The sequence below is a fragment of the Dioscorea cayenensis genome, unplaced genomic scaffold (assembly GCF_009730915.1).
Source record: "Dioscorea cayenensis subsp. rotundata cultivar TDr96_F1 unplaced genomic scaffold, TDr96_F1_v2_PseudoChromosome.rev07_lg8_w22 25.fasta BLBR01000417.1, whole genome shotgun sequence".
NCBI classification, from domain to species: domain Eukaryota; kingdom Viridiplantae; phylum Streptophyta; class Magnoliopsida; order Dioscoreales; family Dioscoreaceae; genus Dioscorea; species Dioscorea cayenensis.
In genome coordinates this window covers 125839-146315 of record NW_024086808.1, presented here as the reverse complement: position 1 = coordinate 146315, position 20477 = coordinate 125839, and the positions used below count along the sequence as shown (strand labels likewise).

The following is a 20477-nucleotide window of genomic DNA, read 5'->3' as shown; positions in this document are numbered from 1 at the left end:
GTCAGAGCGGTTTTGGCCACAGTTGCCTGGTTAATCTGGACCACTAGTTGCAACTACATATTTAATCAACTTGAGCTAAATTTGCTAGCAATTCCCGATAAAGCCTGGTCCTTTGTTCAGAATTTCTTCAATGCCAAGGGTTTTCCTAACTTCGACCTTCTGAGCTATCTATCCTCATGTCCATGGACGCTACATGGGATCATCTGTCAGGTAATGCTGGTTTTGGTTTCATTGTATACTCTAATTTCCACTCTGTATTGCTTGCAGGTGCTGCTGGTAAGGTTTGCTCTTCTCCCCTTGAAGCTGAACTGAAGGCCATCAACCTTGCTTTGCGTCAATGTTGCTTGAACGGTTGGGTGCCGGACATTCTTGACACTGATTATAGAAATGCTATTTGCTTACTTAACGATTTAACAACATCACCGCTTGGTGACTCTCCAACACAATCAATGACATCAAGACTTTAATCCAACATTGGACCAGTTTCTCCTTTGAGCATTTTAACCGAGATTTTAACATCATTGCCGATCGTCTTGCTCACTTTGGGAGCATCAATCCTCAAATCTCCCTCTTTGCTCAAGGACGGGATCGTCCGCGGTGACTTAAGGACATCTGTTTGGATTTCTATCTTTCTTTTTAGCTGTGTGTTTTTGGTTTTTCTTTTGTTTGAGTTCTTTGAACTCTGTTTTTGCCACAAAAATGTTAAGTTGCCGTATTTTGATCATTAAGCATGAGCAATAGTGTCATCAACTTCTATGTAAAAAGTTTTCCAACATGATTGAGGGTTCAAGTCGTGATGGTCACACTTAACCAAATCAAACCGGTAACTTTTGACTCAGTTGCGTGTGGGCCAAAGAACCGTGCATAATGATCCTGTGATTAGATGATAATAATATTTTGGAGAATGTATTGCTCTCCTCGCTGGAAAACATAATAACAGTATAAAACAAGCTGGAGAAATAAAAATAAAAAATAAAAATATGGAGTTAAAAAAAAATCTGATAAACAACTGAATTGCTGGAGAAGGGGAAAGGTAACTCTTGGCTTCCCTCCATCTTTTCAAGCTACTGATTTATGAACATCATCAATGACCAAAGGTGTCAAATTGTTGAAAAGGTTCTGGCATCTAAAACAGGGTATGTTTAAAGATTTCTCACCAGCATGTGGTCGACCACTTCTTGGAACCTCTATCCATTGCCTTAATTTTTATTATCCTGTAACTTTCACAAGCTACCTTTATGGCTTATAAACTACATCAATATATACAATTAGAAATAGTTAATCCCTAAACAACTCATTCTAATCAACTGCATTGTTGGCCCAGATAAGATCAAACATCTTTTAATCATTCACCAAAGGGCAATATTACTAAGCATACATGTCCGACATTTTTCTGAATGAAATTAACACTATCAAAGAAAATACATGCATGGCAATCTTGAATCAATATACGCATTATAAAAGAGTAGCACACAAAAATTCTCAATCAATTGTACATAATTCAATAGAACATATTTGCATCAAAATAAAACTTTTCACACTTGAAACATTTTAATAGGCAAATCTGTCATATGAAAAGCATTCGCGCCTCCCTGCTACTATCGTCCTTCTAGTTGAGTAATAGAGAGATTATTTACAGAATCAACCGTTGGGTGCCTCTGTTCTTTATTACATTGTCTATAGTTGACCTGATTGAGATCCATGTCTCTCAAATCCATATTTGGCTGACTGCTTGTGCGGTTTCGAATGAAAAATGCAGGAGTAGAAGGTTTTGGAAGAGGAAATGAGTAACTCCTGAGCATGAGAACCACTGTTCCCATTGTAGGCCTGTCTTTTTGGGTCTTCCTGGACGCAAAGCAAACCAATATGGATGCATCTCAGTACTTCATCAGCTTGGATTCTATCACCTAGACTGGAGTCCTTCAACTCTAATGCCCTTCCATCATTAAAAAGCCGCCATACATGCTTGATAAGAAAATGATCAATTATTCTCTTAATAATGGATCAAGATAAATTACAGTATCAATGCATGTAACTGGATTGGTGCTTACATAATTTAGAAAGTGAGCAGCATTTGCAGATTCTTCGTAGCCACTGCTTCTTCGACCAGTCACAATCTCCAATACTATAACACCATAACTGTAAACATCTGATTTAACTGAGAAATGCCCATGCATTGCATATTCTGGTGCCATGTATCCACTGCAAAAAAAAAAAAAACACTCAAATATTTGTATTGAAGGTATTCTGAAAATTTTAATCATTACTATTTATGAAGCATTCTTGATGCAACTCACTATGTCCCGGCGATTCGATTAGTGTTTCCTTCTGTTTCATCTATATCAAAAAGCTTTGCAAAACCAAAGTCAGAAATTTTAGGGTTCATGTCTCCATCTAACAAGATGTTTCCTGCTTTCAAGTCACGGTGAATAATTCTAAGGCGGGAATCTTCATGAAGATATAGAAGCCCTCCACTTATGCCTTCAATGATCTTGTACCGCCTTGCCCAATCAAGTTGTTGACATCTTCCTGGATCTATTTCAAGGCATTACGACCCAATCAACATCAATGTGTCAACATTAACGGAATAAAGACAGACAACTCAAATATTGGCAATCTTTTCGTTGCAGGAAGCAACTTAGGTGCCCCTTGTTGATATCCAAATCAGTTGAAATTACTGAGAATGGCAGAATGGAGACAAGAAAATTTAGTTCATTTCGTTTATGCAATGATGGTCATGCTGAACCTATATTGGTTGGCATCAAAACTGTTTCCCATTGGTCATCATGGATAATGTTAAAACTTTGATGTTAGAAACTAGTAACAAATTTTATTTCTTCTTTCTAGATGTTCATGCCAGCATGGAAAACATTGCAGATGAGACAGGAGGCTACTCACATTAAAAGTTATCACGGTTTGTCAAGAAACGATGGACTTGGACATGGAATATTTCCTCGTTCAGTAATTTAGTTTTAAGAAAACAAATAACAACAAACAAGATACAACAAACAATTTGACTGACATAATAAAACATATGGTGATACAGTACCAAACATATCAGTAATTTATTAGCATTAATTTTCATTAGATTAGAGGCTAACAATACTGGTATATATTAAAAGGGACCTAAGGTTCATGTTGAGAGTAATGGAGCTAGCATACCAAACAAAAATTTGTCCAGGCTTGTGTTAGATAGGTACTCATAGATTAGAAGCTTCTCCTGCTGTTCTAAGCAACAACCCAGCAGCCTTACAAGGTGTCTGTGCTGAAGCTTAGCAACCAAAATCACCTCATTCTTCAACTCCACAAATCCTTGCCTTGATGCAGCTGAAAGCCGTTTAACAGCTATTTCTTTTCCATCTCTTAACACTCCCTACATTTAGCAAAGTCTATGTTTAAACATCAAACACCAATCATATTCTCAATGAAGCAATCCATTGTCACCTACCTTATAAACTACACCAAATCCACCTGTTCCAAGCCTATTCTCCTCGGAGAAGTTATTTGTAGCATCTTGGAGAGTTGCCAAATCAAACCCTATAGATTCATCATCTCCTCCAACTGCTAAAGTATTGATTTTTACAATGTTTAGAAATATCAGCAGCATGCTAGAAACAAAAATAGAACAACTTACCCGGTGATCGTCTGATTGGTTTCCTCCTGCCTCTCCTCCTCAAATAAATGCAAACACCAGATAAGATAACAATTCCGGCAACCACCACGGATACAACAACAAGAACAATTGTCGTAGTATTGCTATTTTTTCCTGAGCAAAATAAAACAATATCAAATCATTAAATAGAAGGGAAACTCTCATTAATCTCTGGTTCTATCATAAGCTGTGAACAAATGCCAATTAAAGCTGACACTCACCACCAGTACCGGAGTTTAGGATCGCATCATTTACCCCAGATGATGAGGGCGGCGGCGATGGCGTCGACAGCAGTGAAAGAGGGAAGAAACGATAGGTCTCGTACCTGGCGATGCAGCTCAAACTAGCAACCAAGCTCCCAACTCTTCCATAAGCATAGTCTCGCAAAACATTGAGAGTACCATTCAAGCATTTCTCACAATCATCGACTGAGAGATCGGCAGTACACTGAACCATACCATATATACCACCGGAGAAGTTGGTCATGCCTGCCGCAAATCTAGCTGGGGTTCTCGGGGCCTTTGATGAGATCTCGTTCATTAGATCGTCTTCACGGCCGCCGAAAGCGAGCGGTTCCATAGCCACTTGGCCGTCTATTTGGGATTCGAAGCTATCGTTGGAGAGCTGGGAGAAGAAGCGAGTGTCGGAGTAGCGGAGGAGACAGGCGTCGGAGCGGACACCGGCGGACCTGCCCGAGGGGCAGGAGGTACTGAAGTTGCTGGCGGAGATGGTGAGACAGGAGGCGCAGTCGGAGGGGGATGAGCCGAGTTGGCATTGGCCCAGGCCGTAGATGGAGCCTCTGGAGGCAGTGGAGAAGAGGATGGAGGAGTTGGCGGTGCTGGCAATGAGGTCGGGGAGGAGGAGGGCGAGGTTGGTGGCGAAGGTGCTTGGGGTTGTGTAGTTGGAGTCAGGGGAGCAGCGAGTGGGGATACCCTGAGAAAGCTTCGCAAAGGGGAAGAGGAAAAGGAGGAGCAGGAAGAGGAGCAAGGAGAATTGCAGAGCCATGGATGGATGATGAAGCTGCAGCCATGGCTTCTCATGAAGATGGATCCCACGTGGACTCTTGACTCAGACAGGCAGCCGCCCGTGGTTTACCCGTATGAGATACGCCACACGAGTCCACGATGGAAATGCACCAAAATGAAACTATAAATATATAAATACGTTAAATGTTGATAATAGATTTTCACCCGTTAAGCTATTGCATGGACCGGTACAGGTAGGGGCAGAATCAGATATCGAAAGGCATAGGGGCGAAATGCAAATTAAAAGAGGGCAAACACTAAAGACGAGTAAGAGTAGGGAGAGGAAAAAAAGTGCAGAGATGAGCGGAGACGTCCGCCTCACATTTGATCCTGATGGCCGGCCAGTGTACGTGCTAGTCTCCTTCTTCCCCATGCGGAGGCAGAGGAGGAGGGGGAGCTTCCTTGGCCCTTTGACGTCGAAGAGGAAGTTGAGGGAGTGCTGTCAGTGTTTTTTGACCCAACATTCGGGGACACGGGGGAGTTGCCAGCCTTGGTGGTGCTTGGTCCTCACGTTAGGCTGGGAGTGATGGAGCTTGGCTCCTGTCCCAGTGGTTCCCCTCCTCACTTTGAGGATGATGAGGAGGAAGGAGATGTTGGTGCTTTTGTTGCACCCTTGGAGTCGTTACTTAGGGTGGAGCGAGCGGGTGTTGAGGCGGTGGAGCGTGGCTCCCGTGAGGGGGTGTGGAGGTCATTCCTGTTGTGGCTGTGGTGGAGCGGAGCTCTCACGCCAAAGTGGAGCTAGGTTACAGAATAGGAGGAGAGATTATGGCTGTGGTGGAGCGGAGATTCCACGCCGAAATGAAGCTGGGTCACCAAGATGGCCTTCCAGTTTTTAGGGGGGGTGGGGGTGGAGGCCATTCCAGTGGTGGTGGTGGTGGAGCGGAGCTCCCACGCCGGTGTGGAGCTTGGTCATCGAGCTGAGGCTCCCACCATAAGATACTGCTTGGTCACCAAGACGGGGGTCCTGTTGAGGCTGTGGTGGAGTGGGGGTCCCTAGCGGGAGTTGAACTTGGTCATTAAGATGGGGATATAGGTGAGGCGGTGGTGGAGCGGGGCTCTCATGCCGGAATAATGCTTGGTCTTTGAGATGGGGGGGCAGTTATGACTGTAGTGAAGCGGAGCTCCCACGACAAGATGGGTTTGCGGCGGAGCACACATGCTGGTTGGCATCAGCGGCACTCCCAGTTGCCAAGATGTCGAATCAGGGGTTTATTCAAAGTTCGATATGGTGCTGGTGGTCGGGAGGTTAGGGTTAGAGGTGCTGCTCCTAGCGAGCTTTGCTCAGGCGACGTTGGCCGAAGTTGGTGGGACTAAGAGTTGGATGAGGGCTCGGTTCTCAAAGAGATGGTGATCAGATTGTTGGAATGAGGAGTGTGCGTGGAGCTCGATGCAACGACATGTCGTGTGTAGGCGTCCTTGGACGACAGGTGGTGCTCAGCATTTGGTTGAGGTTAATTATCTTGGGATTTGGGAGTCTAAGGTAGCCATGTGCCCGATGAGGTTTTTAGTGGTCCACCTTCTTTCATGCATTTGTTTTTGGGCTTAGAGTATTATTGGGCCATGCTGATGCTGGCCTAATTTTCAGTTTGGTTTAAGGGCCTTTCTTGGTCTTGTGAAGTGAGTTTGATTCCACTTCTAATTGGCATTGGGTCACTTCTAGTGGTGGGGGAGTTAAGCAAAGTTAGCAAAGGGAAGTTTGGGCTGAAGGTTGGCCCTAATCTGATCAGTGGGCCTGGGCCCAACAAAGGTTGGTGGGGAGGACCCGTTTTGGTTCTAGGCTAGTTGTTCATGTCTTCTCTCCTACCGGTGGGAGTTATGTGTCGCCGATTTATCTTTATGTTATTGTTGTGATGTTCTTTGTATCTGTCCACGTCTAGTGAATTTTTTGTATTTGGTCTCTTTTCTAGTAATGCAAGTGGTTTATCCATCTTTTCAAACAAAAAAAAATATTAAAAAAGGTTTGAATTCAATTTTAGCCGCGCATAACAAATTAGTTGATAAATTAATCAAAATAATTTGATTGATTTAATTAAATTGATTAATTTTTATATTTTTACAAAAATATGTTCTGATTTATTAATTCAAGAAATAAAATATTAATTTAAATAATATTAAATAAATTTAAATAAATATTAATTCAATAAATAAAATATTAATTTACAAAAATAATATTTATTAATAATATTTATTAATTGTTTGTCCGTTGCTAATCAGTTGCAAGTAGAAACGAAATAAATTATGTTTGTAATGTTCTGTTTTAAACAGTAACTTTTTTTGTAGTCAATCTAGTTGTTTGCATCTCATGTGACGCAGTGGATACACAATTTTAATTTAAGAACTCACTCAAATAGAATAAACAAGAAGATAAATTTCAATAGATCGATTCTCCTTTCACAGTAAATAAAACTAAAATAGTTACAAAATACTAGCTAAACAAACAAACTAATAAATCTAAGATAATTAAAAATACTAAATAAAAACTACTTTAAAGATTTAAATTTAAAATCCTAAAATCATTAGGCACCATGTTACACCATCATGGGATCTATACATCCATCAAAACACAAAAAAAAAAACCTAATCTAGTTCAGGCACACAAAGATTTAATATAAACATACAACTTTTTTTGTTTTTTGAAAAAAAAATAGATAAACCACGAACTCATTATTGAAAAGAAGCCAAAGTACAGGGACCAGACATGAAAACAAAATAAAGAGACCTGGACACCATAGGTGAAGGTCAGGGGAACACAAAAAGACTGGGAGAGAGAGAAGGAGGTATCATCCGAGAGATGGATGATGAGACGCAGGGGATCAAGCTACTGGGGCGCCATCAGGGGGCTAATTTATTAAAATATTGTTTATTTTTAAATTATTTCCTTAAATCCGCATTTCCGTAATTATTTACGGAAATGCGCATTTTATATTTTTTTATTATAAACAAACTGGTCCCACTCGTAATTTTTTTAATATTTAAATTTAATTTTTTAAAAAACAGAGGGGCCCGTTATTTTTTTAATATTAAGTTTTTTTATTTTTTTAAGAACTCATGGGTCCCGATAATTTTTAAATTAAAAAAACATTTTTACATTCAAACCCTTATAATTTTTTTATTAATTTTTTTCTTATAACTTATTTTTTTCTCACTTCTACTACGTTATTTTTTTACTTTCACTAATCAGTAACCAGTCATTAATAATTTAAATAAATAATTTTAATATTTTTCATCATAAGGGGTTGTTGGGATGAATTGTCAGCAGAATTCAAGACTCTACCACATCTCACGAGAGCCATCTGGATGAAATCGATCTTACCATCCATCCATTTGTTAGAGTGATACCTATATAAACCCTCCAAATTCCTTTTCTAAAAACACAAAGATTTTCTATAGTTAAAAATTATCAATATAGAAGCTCTTCTTTAAAATTTTTGTCATTGTAGTTTTTTTATTTTCTCGCAATGTTATTTTTACATTAAATCTAGCAAAAATTCATATTCTCATTATAATCGAACGAGGAGACAACCTCGGTCGAGAGGAACACCCGACTCAGGCCCGTAGGAACTCTCGACGAAAGAATAAAGCTTCCACTACGGTTTGCTAGTTACTCTAATTTTGATCAACTGGACTCGGTGATGTTTTTTCTATCCGTGTTAACTAGTTGACTTTCATATAGGCTTCCTCTTTTTCTTTTTCTTTTTGCTTTTTTTATTAAAACATTTTTTTAATTATTTACCGAATTACGTATTCCTATAATTATTTACCGAATTACCGAATTAAAACGTTTATATCCTGATCTTACAATGCAGACAGACCCTCGGGACGTCCAAAATCCAAAGTAGAATTGTAATGAAATGGACATAAGAGAATCGCGATCAACCAAAAGCTTCATGGGCTTTATGTCGTAATAAAGCGTCATAATCGTCGAAATTGTTCGAACGCTACCCTGGGTCCAAGTAGATGCTCATAATGTTTATTGAATTATTTTTATAATATATGTAATTGTTTTTAGTTCATTCAAAAATATCAGTCGAGTTTGGTTTAGATTATGAAGTAATTTTTACATGTGAATTTTTTTAAATATTTAAAATTTTTATTATGTTGAAAAATATTAAAAATTATTTATTTAAATTATTAACAAATCTAGTTATAATTAGTGGAAAAGTAAAAATAACATAAGTAGAATTATGAAAAATAAGGTATAAATTAATGAAAAATTATAAGGGTTTGAATGTAAAATGCTTTTTTTAATTTAAAAAAACTATTTGGGACCCGCAGTTTTTAAAAAAATAAAAACTTAATATTAAAAAAATAACGGGCCCCTCTGTTTTTTTATAAATTTAAATATTAAAAAAATTACAATGGGACCGGCTGTTTAAAAAAAATAATAAAAAAATATAAAATGCGCATTTCCATAAATAATTACGGAAATGCGCATTTAAAGAAATAATTTAAAAATAAAAAATATTTTAATAAATTAGCCCCATCAGGGGGGTCATCTAGTTCGTTTACCGGAGCTGGCTGAATCGGTGTCAGGAGTTAAGGATCCTGGGTCCTACAAAAACCATCCTGCGCTTAACCGCAATAAACATACAACTTGAAACTTAAGTTTTTACCAAATAAAATTGTATCAAGACTAGTATTAGGAAGGTACTCATAAACAAGTAGCTTCTCTTCCACTTCTAAACAACAACCCAAAAGCCTGAAAAGGTTGGGTGCTGAAGCTTAGCGACCAAAACAACCTCATTCCTCAGCTCTACGAGTCCTTGAGATGATGCCCCTGAGGGTCTTTTCACAGCTATTTCCTACACATCCACATCCACCAGCACTCCCTGTTTCAATCAATAAATTAGCATCATACTAATACATACACATAAATATTTTTCTCGTTTTTGCGCAGAAATTTATCTTATAAATTGTCCCGGATCCTGGCAATGTAACAATAAAAATTTTAAGCAGAAGTATTGTAGTAATGATACTATTCACAATAATGTAGTGATAGTACTGTTCACCATGTGGTCCTTGTGTGACCACACACTAACCGGCACACCCTACGGCTAACCCTATGTAGGCTCTATGCAGGTGCACATTGTCCACACATAGACTTCTGCTAACAAGGAATATTATAGCAAAGTTACTGTTAAGTACACTATCTACCGAGTGGATAAACCACACGCATTAAAAAAAATACATTGGAAGACCCATACTTCCGTGTGTGTTTTATTATTAATGCCCAAGTGCCAACACATTGAGACATATGCTTGAACACAGTTAGTTTACAGATTTCTCAGCATCATGTTGGAAGAGCACCAAACATAAATTCTCAATCAGCCGTTATAGAATTCAAAATAATAGAGTTGCATCAAAGTACAATGATTCACAGTCTAAAACATTTTACTTGGCAAATCTGTAGTATGACAAGGCAACCAGCCACGCCTCCCCACCACTATCTTCCTTCTAATTGAGAAATAGTGAGATTATTTGCAGAGCCAACCATCCAGTGCCTCTGTTCTTGATTAGATTGTCCATTGTTGAGGTGATTGAGATCCATGTCTCTCAAGTCCACATTTGCCTGGGTGTCTCCGAGGTTTCCAATAAAGAATGCAGGAGTAAAAGGCTCTGGTAGAGGAAATGAGTAACTCTTGAGCATGAGAACCACTGTTCCCATGGTAGGCCTGTCTTGCGGGTCTTCCTGGACGCAAAGCAAACCAATATGAATGCATCTCAGTACTTCATCCACCTGGATTCTATCACCTAGAATGGGGTCCTTTAACTCTAATCCCCTTCCATCGTTCCAAAGCCGCCATGCCTGTTTAATAAGACAATGATCCAACGGATCAAGATAATTAAACTTGTTATGCAGCATTCTGCAAAATTACTGTATAAATGCAGATATAACTGGATATTGGTGCTTACATAGCTTAGTAGGTGAGCAGCATTCCCTGATTCTTCAAAGCCACGGTTCTTTCGACCAGTAACAATCTCCAAAACCATCACACCATAACTGTAAACATCTGATTTAACTGAGAAGATTCCGTGCATTGCGTATTCCGGTGCCATGTATCCACTGCAAATGATAGAAGAACCTTTTTCAACTCAAAAGATTTGCATTGAGGGGGTTTTCAAAAGTTTGATCATTATTATTTATGAGCACAGGGTGCTGGTACTCACTATGTCCCAGCGATTCGATTAGTGTTTGCATGTGTTTCATCTATATCAAAAAGCTTTGCAAAGCCAAAATCACAAATTTTAGGGTTCATGTCCCCATCTAACAAGATGTTTCCTGCTTTCAAATCACGGTGGATAATTCTAAGCCGGGAATCTTCATGAAGATATAGAAGCCCTCGACTTATGCCCTCGATGATCTTGTACCGCCTTGCCCAATCAAGTTGTTGACACCTTACAGGATCTGTTCCAATAAGTTGCACCCCGTCAATTTTTTTTTTTATAAAAATAGGTAAACCATGATTCATTGAAAATAAAAACTGCAGCACACCCTGTCAACCTTTCAATGCGTTAACAGTAAGAAGATAAAACAGACAATTCAAATATTGACAAATTTTTTGTTGCGCATAGTAACATGAGTGATAAGCACCACTTGTTGACACCCAAATGACTTGAAATTAGTACTGAGTGTGATCAGTACTTAATTTCAACGTCTCCAACCTATATTAATTGGTTGACATCAAAACTGTCTCCAATTGGTCATCATAGATAATATAATGTTGAAACTAGTCACAAATTTTATTTCTGCTTTACAGATGTTCATAATAGCATGGAAAACACTTGCAGATGAGACAGGAGGCTATTTTGCATTAAAAGAAATTACCGTTTGTCAACGTCTCCAGCATTTGGTAAAGAAACGTTGGACACTGAATATTTCTCATTCACTAATTCAGTCATAGGAATGCGAAAAACATATATAATGAACAAGATTCAAAAACAATTTAACGGAGTATATATAGAAAGAAGTCAAGTCAATAATATTAACTATTCAGCATAGCTAAATACAGTACAAAACATCTTAGAAATTTATTTAAATTAATTTTATTGGATAAGAGGCTATTGGTATATTAAAAGGGAGAAAAGCTTCATGTTGAGAATAATGGAGCATACCAAACAAAAATTTGTCCAGGCTTGCATTGGGAAGGTACTCATAGACAAGAAGCTTCTCCTCTTCTAAGCAACAACCCAGCAGCCTTACAAGGTGTCTATGCTGAAGCCTAGCAACCAAAACCACCTCATTCTTCAACTCCACAAGTCCTTGGCCTGATGTCAATGAAAGTCGTTTTACAGCTATTTCTTGCCCATCTCTTAGAACTCCCTACATTTAGCAAAGTCCATGTTATATCCTCTTGTTTAAGTTTAAGTCTAAACACTACACACAAATCATGTCCCAAGTTAAGCAATGCATTGCCACCTACCTTATAAACTACTCCAAATCCGCCACTCCCAAGCTCATTCTCATTAGAAAAGTTATTTGTGGCATCTCGGAGAGTGGCGAAATCAATTGATAAAGATTCAGCACTTATGAATTCTGAGTCATCTCCTCCGTCTGCTAAAGATTTGATTTTTACATAGTTAGATATATAAGTAGCATGTTAGAAATAAAATTAGAACAACATGCATACCCGTCCATCTTCTGATTGGTTTCCTCTTGATTCTCCTCCTCAAATAAATGAAAACACCAGAGAAGAAAATAATTCCAGCAACCAATACAAATATGACGACAAGAACAATAGTTGTAGTTTTGCTACTTTTTCCTTCACAAAATAAAGAAAATATCAAATCAAAATTCAATAAAAAGAAAGAGAAGTCTCACTAATCTATGGTTCATCAGATTAACAGCAGATGCCAATGATGAGTATAATTTTCACTCAATTATATAGACTCTTTTAATTCATGATGAATAAAATGTGAATTATTTTGAATCAATTTTACTCCTAACCTTATTGTTATTGCATTGTAGGAAAGTAAAAGAATGATTTAGAAAAAACATATTAAAAACACAAAAATTGGAAAAGAGAGGAGCAAATTTCAATAAATTGTAAATGAGCAAAAAAGAAAGTCTAGTGCCTAAGCGCTACACTCTTGGCGTCTAGACACTACCCCAATATTAAAGTTATGAAAGGGATTAGGGTTTGAGACGAAAGTGTTGAAGGTTGATTAATAGCATGGGTGGCCTTGCTGATGGAGGTTGTTGGCGGAGTGGGGTTGAGCATGGAGGAGTGCATTGGTCCTGTTCATGTACAAGCATGGATGCAAGTGTACTGTGGTATTGTTGGTGGTCTGTGTCTTTTTGGTTGTAATAAAGAGCATTAGTTGCTCCATATCTCTTGGTGTTATATCTGGCCAATGAGAGTATCTTTAGTGTTGTAGTTACGGCCAATGGGGTGAATCCACAAGCACAAAGTCGCAACAAGAAAGACAGTACTCCAGGAAGCCTTTGGGGTGATGGCAAAGGTCGTGGCAAGCCCTTCACTTGAGGGAGGGGAAGAAGCAGAGGTGGTCGAGGAAGAAGCTTTGAAAACAAGAGCCACATTTAGTGCTTTCACTACAAAAAGTTTGGGCATGAAAAGGCTGATTGTTGGGTAAAAAAACAAGCAATAAGATGCCAATCTAGTTGCAGAAGAAGGAGAGGTCAATAACATTTTCATGGCCAGCAGCTCAATGGAAACAATAGCATCTTCAGTGGGATTAGTTGATAGTGAGTGCTCAAATCATATAACAGGTAATAGGAGTTTGTTTATCAACTTGGACGAGTCTCAGAAGGTGAGCGTGAGGCTTGGCAATGAGAAAGAGATGATGGTGCAGGGAGTAGGCACAATGAGTATCAATACTTAGTTGGGTGAGTAAAAGCTACTGCAAGGAGTGCAGTTTGTACCAGATTTGGCTCACAACCTCTTAATTAAGTGTAGGTCAATTTATCACTTAGGGATCCTCTATCATGTTTAACAATGATAATTGCATTATAACTAACAATCAAACCAAGAACTAGGTGATTACAATTCAAAGATCAAGGAACAATATGTTCCCTGTAGATGTCTTGTGTATTGGAAGATTGAATGTAGTTGTGACAAGTCGATCCTCAACTAAACTTTGGCATTTTCATCTCGGGTATTTGAATTATAAAAGTTTGAATTCCATGGCACAGAAGAGAATGGTGATTGGAATGCCAAAACTTAAGCTCAATTCACAGTGTGAAGACTATGTTGTATCGAAGCAATCAATGTGAGAGACTGGCCCACCTAAGTGAGACCCGGAACAGAACTCAATCACAAGTCAGGTATTGTTTTGCTTAGTCGCAAATATTCGCACTCCCCCGGAGTCGAACCCGCGACCTAAGCCTTTTGTCTCACTTATAGTGAGCACCTCTCACCAATTGATGCAAAACAATACCTGGCTTATGATTGAGTTCTGTTCCGGGTCTCACTTAGGTGGGCCGGTCTCTCACAATCAAGGTCCAGCTTTTCAAGTGGAGGAGTTTCTCGGAGGGCTAACTCGGTTCTTCAATTGGTGCATATGGACCTCTGTGGACCTATGAGTGAGTAATCTTTAGGTGCTAACAAATATTTCTTTCTCCTTGTCGATGATTACTGCAAGTTGTGCTGGATGTATCTTCTCAAAAGAAGTGAAGCTTTTCAGTACTTCTAGAACTATTGTTATGAGGGATCGGAGGGGAGAATTCTCCTCATTAGAATTCCAGAAGTATTGCAGTGGCTTTGGAATTAAGTTCTAGGGAGAAACAGTATCGACTACAGTTTACTTGATCACTCGATCTCCTACGCATGCTCTACATGATAAAACCCCATAAGAGGCCTGGCATGGTGTCAAGCCAACAGTGAATCATCTGAGAGTGTTCAGGTCCATTGGCCTTGCACTCATCACCTCTCACAAGCTGCATAAGCTTGATGAGAAGTCCGAGAAGTGTATTCTCATTAGGTATTCATCACAATGTAAAGCTTATAGATTATATAATCCGGTAACTTGCAGGATTATTGTGAGTAGAGATGTTGTTTTCTATAAAAGCTCTTGTTGGAATTGGGAGGTACCTCACAACAATGCACCTGAAATTGAAGCTGAAGGTATTCCTGAAGATCCTGTAAATATCTCACATAGTACCTCAAATTTTGAGAGCTCGGCAAGAGAGGCAAGTGATAATGTGAGGCTCTACAGTCCTAGTCCAATCAAAGACTCGACTCACTCTCAAGTTGCATCTATTAACGAGTATCCACCAAGAAGAACAAAACTCCTGACAGATGTTTACAATGCATGCATGTTTGCTCTACATGTTGGTTATCTGGTTGATTACAGAGAAACAGTGAAAAGTAAGCAATGGTAGAAGTCTATGGATGCTAAAATGAAGTAAATCAAGAGCAACAATACATGGGATTTATGCAAATTGCCCACCATAAAGAATATTGTTAGTCTAAAATGGATGTATGCGACGAAGTATGATGCAAACGGCAAAGTATAGAAGCTTATGGCAAGAGTGATGGCCAAGGGGTATTCTCAATAGCAAGGCATTGATTATGATGAAGTGTTTTCTCTAATGGCTTGGTTAGAGACGGTGAGATTGATATTGGCTCGTGCAAAACATGTAAGATGGGCAGTGTATCACCTTGATATAGAGTCTGCTTTTCTGAATAGTGAGATCCAGGAGGAAGTGTTTGTTGCACAACCAGAGAGATATGTTGTTAAAGGGCAAGAACAACTAGTGTGTAAATTGAAGAAAACCTTGTATGGGTTGAAATAGGCACCTAGGGCTTGGTACTCAAAGATTGATTAGGATTTCAGATCACAAGGGTTCAGTAGAATCGAAAGTAAACACATTCTACATGAAGGAATGCAAGGATGGTGACATTCTGTTGATTAGTCTGTATATTGATGACATTGTTTATACAAGTTCCTTAGTTACTCGGAGAATTCAAGAGGGAAATGATGATCACTTTTAGTATGATAGATATGGGAGTGTTGAACTTCTTTTTTGGTATTTATGTAAAACAGAATTCAGATGGCATCTTTATTATTCAAAGTAAATACATTGAGGAATTATTGAGTACACTGAACATGCAGCAGTGCAAGCCTGTGTTGACACCATTAGCTGTGAATGAGAAACTACAAGATGATTAAAGTGAAGAATGTCCTGATCCATAGGTATTTAGGAGCATTATAGGGAGGTTGCTTTATGTTACACATACTCGGACCGATAAATGTTTTTAGTGAATTTTCTATCGTTTTTCATGAGTCGTCCCAGAAAAAAAATTCATCTATGTGCTGCCAAGTGAGTGGTGAAGTATCTCGTCGGAACAAAGAGACTTGATGTGTTATTCTCATGGTGATGTTGAGGAACTAGAAGCCTTTTCCAACAACGATTAGGGAGGTTCTATGGTGGATCGCAAGAGCACAACTGGCCTGTTTTTCTAGATGGGAAGAAGTGTGATATCATGGGGTTCCAAGAAACAGGAAATCATGGCATTGTCTATGACTGAGGACGAATATGTTGCCACTACTACAGTAGTTTGCCAAGTTGTGTGGCTTAGAAGAATCCTACAAGATTGCTGGAATGTGATTACAAAACCAACGAAGCTATGGGTGGATAATCAGTCTAATTGCTGTGGCAAAAAATCCAACTCATTACAGAAGAACTAAACACATAGATGTACATTTCCACTTCATACGAAGTTTGGTTACCGAAGGGGTCATCTCACTACATCATTACTCCACGGAAGACCAACTAGCTGATATATTAACTAAACCATTGTTAGTTGACAAGCATGTTGTTATGCTAAGTCAGTTGGGGTTGTATTCTTTAATCAAGGGGGATCTTGGAGGTTGATGGGTAGCATGGGTAGTAAGGCCTCACCGGCGATGGTAACTGGCGGAGTGGTGGAGCATGGAGGAGTGCATGGGTCCTGTTCACATACAAGCATGGATGCAAGTGTACTGTGTTATTGCTGGGTGGTATGTCTTTTTGGTAAAGCATTAATTGCTCCGTATATCTTGGTGTTAGAGTATCTTTAGTGTCTTAGTAATGACCAATGGTAAGCCTTAGTATGGCACTGACTAATGGCATGCTTGGGAATGTCTGTTGTGACTTTTGGACCATGTTTCTTTTGAATATAAATTAAGTGTGAGTGCTAGGCACTCATTGGTTGGCTTGTGATCTTAACTAGTCTTCTCACTATCAAAACTGTTAGTTCCTCCGGTGTGGTTTGTGGGTATTAGGTAGCATTCAAGCACACATAGAAGTCTCACACAAATCAACAGAGAAAGAGACACACAAACAAAAACAAGGAAACACACAACGTTGGTAACCCATTTCGGCGTTCACCTGCCTACGTTTGGGGGGCCAAGCCTGGAGATAAACAATCCACTAAAAGAGATAAAAATAGATTAGTACAAACACTTGTCAATAATGAAGATCACTACCCTCTCTAGATTGCTCAATGCTCACCCACTCTCCTCCAAGAGTCACACTACAATCTACGAGCAAAGTAGCTTATATAGACGCCTTAATGTCCCAAATATAGCACATACCTCTTTTAGAATCTCCACGGCTACTAATTTAAAAACTTGCTGAAATTAGTTGTTGCAACTCCTGTTGTAACATGAATTGCAACATGGCCGTGACTGCTGACTTGACTGAGTTCTGGTTACGTTGCGGACGACCTCAAGACCCATCAACCTCCCGGTCATGCTTAGTCTAAGTCGATGTAGCCAAATCTCCCAATCCCAACTGCCGGCAACTAGCCTACCTCCTCAGTTCCTCATCACGTAGTCCCCTCGCAAGGGGCGCACGTCCTTGTGCGTCTTTATGAAACTTGCCAAACTTAGTCTTTAATCTTCCTAATTTGGTCTTCAAAGATTCTCTAAACTTAATCTTTAATTCACCCAAATTTGGTCTTCAAATCTTCCCAATAATAGATCTTCAATCAATCAATTCAATCATCAAGGATTCTTCAAATCATATCTTCTTCATTCATACCATGAATAGATATTTCTTCAAATAAGCTCCATCATATCTAGTCTTCAATCAAATCACCTAAATATAGTCTTGATATGATCTTGTCTTCAAATTGAACATGTTACCAAGAATAATTCCACCAAGATCTTTAAGATAATTTGGCCCCATGTTGTAGACTTACTAAAAATAGCTCCACCATGATCTTCAAGATGATTTACCTTGCAACCCAAGTCTTCTTGCCATGTCACCATGCTTTCCATGTCATCAATTATGCTTTGTCATCTTGGTTGCCACGTCACTTGGTCTAGGTGTCAAATCATGCTAATAAATAGTGCGATTGCACTAACAAAAACCTTTGTTTTTCCTCTTTTTCACTTGGAGCTTTATGTAAGGCATTTCATCAAAAACCTACGTCTGTGGTGTCTTGTGTGCATTAAGATCATCTTTGTTCCATCAAAAAAGGAGGAAAATTTTGGAGAACAAAAGGTTTTCAGAGTGAGGATTGATTTCAAAGCTTTAGTTTTAGTTATTCTTTGTTTATTTGATTATGAACCGTGTTGATATTATCGAGCTTTGCATTTATCATGTTTTAGATAGCTTTTTCTAGGACTACGATGTAGCTGAACTATGAAAGCCTAAATTTATGTTTAGAATCTCCTTGATGCTTGTTTCAAGAATATGCTGAATATTTTAATTTATACCTAATGCTTATGATTGCTTGATCAACAATTGCATGATTGCTAATCCGATTTGAGACGAAAAGGTGATAATTAGATTAGGTCTTACTTAAAATATCATACAATCATCATAAGATAGAGATATTTATGAGATTGTATGCATCATTATAAATTTTCAGAGTTTAATGAGTTCTTTAGAATCATAATTATCTTAGAGATGATATTAACTTATCTAATGAAAAATGTTTTTGATGCTTAAAAAAGATAGAAAGGTAATTTAAAGAAATTTAATTACAACATAAGAAATAAAATCAATTGATTTAACTAAATGATCTAGGTGGAATTACAGTTTAGATGAACTCAAAAAACATAGAACATTGATTTCTCTTTGTTTAACTCTCTCTCTCTCTCCATTCCTAGAATTAGATTATTCTATATTAAATCTTTTTAATTTCATTAATCAAGTAGAACTAGCCTTATAATAATTTTGATAGTTAATAAACTCTATCCTTCTAGTGGAAGGATACTTTCTTATTACTCCATTTTAAAAATTTTGTGAAAAATTGATATTATTTTATTAATTTTATTTTTAATATCTAATGTAATTATGCAACTTCTAATAAATTATATTCAACTATACATATTTGAAAGTATATTTTAAATAAGGATAACATTGTAATTTAATATAATTTTTATAAATTTTAGATTACTAATTAATTTCATCTATTTTATAAATTTTATTTAATTGAAAAAAAAAATAGAGCGAATATTATATTAATTGTTATCCTAGCTTGCGCTAAAGATTTTGCACAACAATCAATTAAAGCTAACACTCACCTCCACTGCCGGTTGTATCATTCACAGGAGGCGATTTCCCTGAGGATGGCGGAGGCTGCAGTGGTGATGGTGGCGGCACCGCCAGCAAAAAAAGAGAGAAGAAAGGGTATGTCTCATACCTGATGATGCAGCTCAAACTGGCAACCAAGCTCCCAATTTTCCCAAAAGATTCGAGTCGCATAACAGCTAGAGCTAAATTCAAGCATTTCGCACAATCTTCGGACGAGAGATCCCGAGTACACTGAGCCATACCGTATAAAAGACCGGAGAAGTTGCTCATCCCAACCATGAACCTCGATTCGGTGTGCGCGGCCTTTGATGAGATCCTGTTCATTAGATCGTTTACACTGCTGCTGAAACCCGCCTGATCTGAAGCTTTTTTGCCGTTTGTGCGGTAGTGGTAGTCGTCACTGGAGAGCTGGGAGAAGAAAGGGGTGTCAGAGTAGCGAAGGAGACAGCTGTCGTAGCGGATGCCGGCAGACCTGCCCGAGGGGCAGAGGGTAGTGAAGTCGTTGGCGGAGTTTGTGAGACAGGATGCGCAGTCAGAGGGGAATGAGCCGACCTGGCATTGGGCTAGGCCAAAGATGGAGGCTCTGGAGGCAGTGGAGAAGAGGATGGGGGAGTTGGCGGTGGTAGCAATGAGGTCGGAGAGGAGGAGGGCGAGGTTGGTAGCGAAGGCGCTTGGGGTTGTGTAGTTGGAGTCAGTTGAGCAGCGATGAAGTGTGGGCCGCCCCTGAGAAAGCTTCGCAAAGGGGAAGAGGAGGAGGAGGAGCAGCAAGGTTTGGAGAGCCATGGATGACGCATCGTAAGCTCACCCAGTTGCCATGCCGTGTTATGAAGATGGATCCACGTTGACTTGGTTGACTCTTGAGTCTTGAGAGCCGCCAGACTATACTTGACACGCATAGCGATAACCGTGGTAGACCACTGACTTGGACCTATTCATGCAAGATAAATATATACTATAATAAGGTAATGGCTGGTGTGATTGTACAAAGGGAAAAAGAACAAAATTGGGAATGAAGATGAGGGTCAGAATTATTATGGTTTAAATTTAATTTTCCTTTCCTTCTTGACTATGACAGTAATTTCTTTTAAAAGTTGATTAATTATTGAAAGCTATCGTAATTATTATAAAACCACAATTATCAAATATTAATAATCATATAAATTATATGATTTATAACTATTTGTCATAAGATTTTAAAAAAAATTAAATCATATGCTAATATAAGGGAATTTTGATTATGAATAAAAACATTACACATGAAAATTCCTCAAGAACAGTTTTGGTCATAAAAAATATTTACTAAATATACCTA

The 20477-nt window shown here is 38.6% G+C and overlaps 1 protein-coding gene and 1 pseudogene across 3 annotated transcripts in view; both read right to left on the bottom strand.

Moving 5' to 3' along the window:
* Positions 1 to 1436: 1436 nt before the first annotated feature.
* Positions 1437 to 5471, bottom strand: LOC120254322 (annotated as a pseudogene).
* A 4424-nt stretch (positions 5472 to 9895) lies between these two features.
* LOC120254320 (putative receptor-like protein kinase At4g00960) overlaps positions 9896 to 20477 on the bottom strand; it is a 38149-nt gene continuing 27567 nt past the window's right edge. Inside the window, exons 1-7 of one of the 3 annotated variants that reach the window (XM_039262441.1) lie at positions 19156 to 20049; positions 12306 to 12437; positions 12099 to 12232; positions 11791 to 11998; positions 10846 to 11083; positions 10591 to 10741; positions 9896 to 10483 (exon numbers count right to left, since the gene is read on the bottom strand). In XM_039262441.1, the coding sequence (XP_039118375.1) occupies positions 10121 to 10483; positions 10591 to 10741; positions 10846 to 11083; positions 11791 to 11998; positions 12099 to 12232; positions 12306 to 12437; positions 19156 to 19948 (2019 nt within the window). In that variant the 5' untranslated portion in view covers positions 19949 to 20049 and the 3' untranslated portion in view covers positions 9896 to 10120. Of the gene's footprint in view, positions 10484 to 10590; positions 10742 to 10845; positions 11084 to 11790; positions 11999 to 12098; positions 12233 to 12305; positions 12438 to 19155; positions 20050 to 20477 lie in introns of those variants that run through there. The other 2 variants (XM_039262442.1, XM_039262444.1) reach the window with 2 other exon arrangements.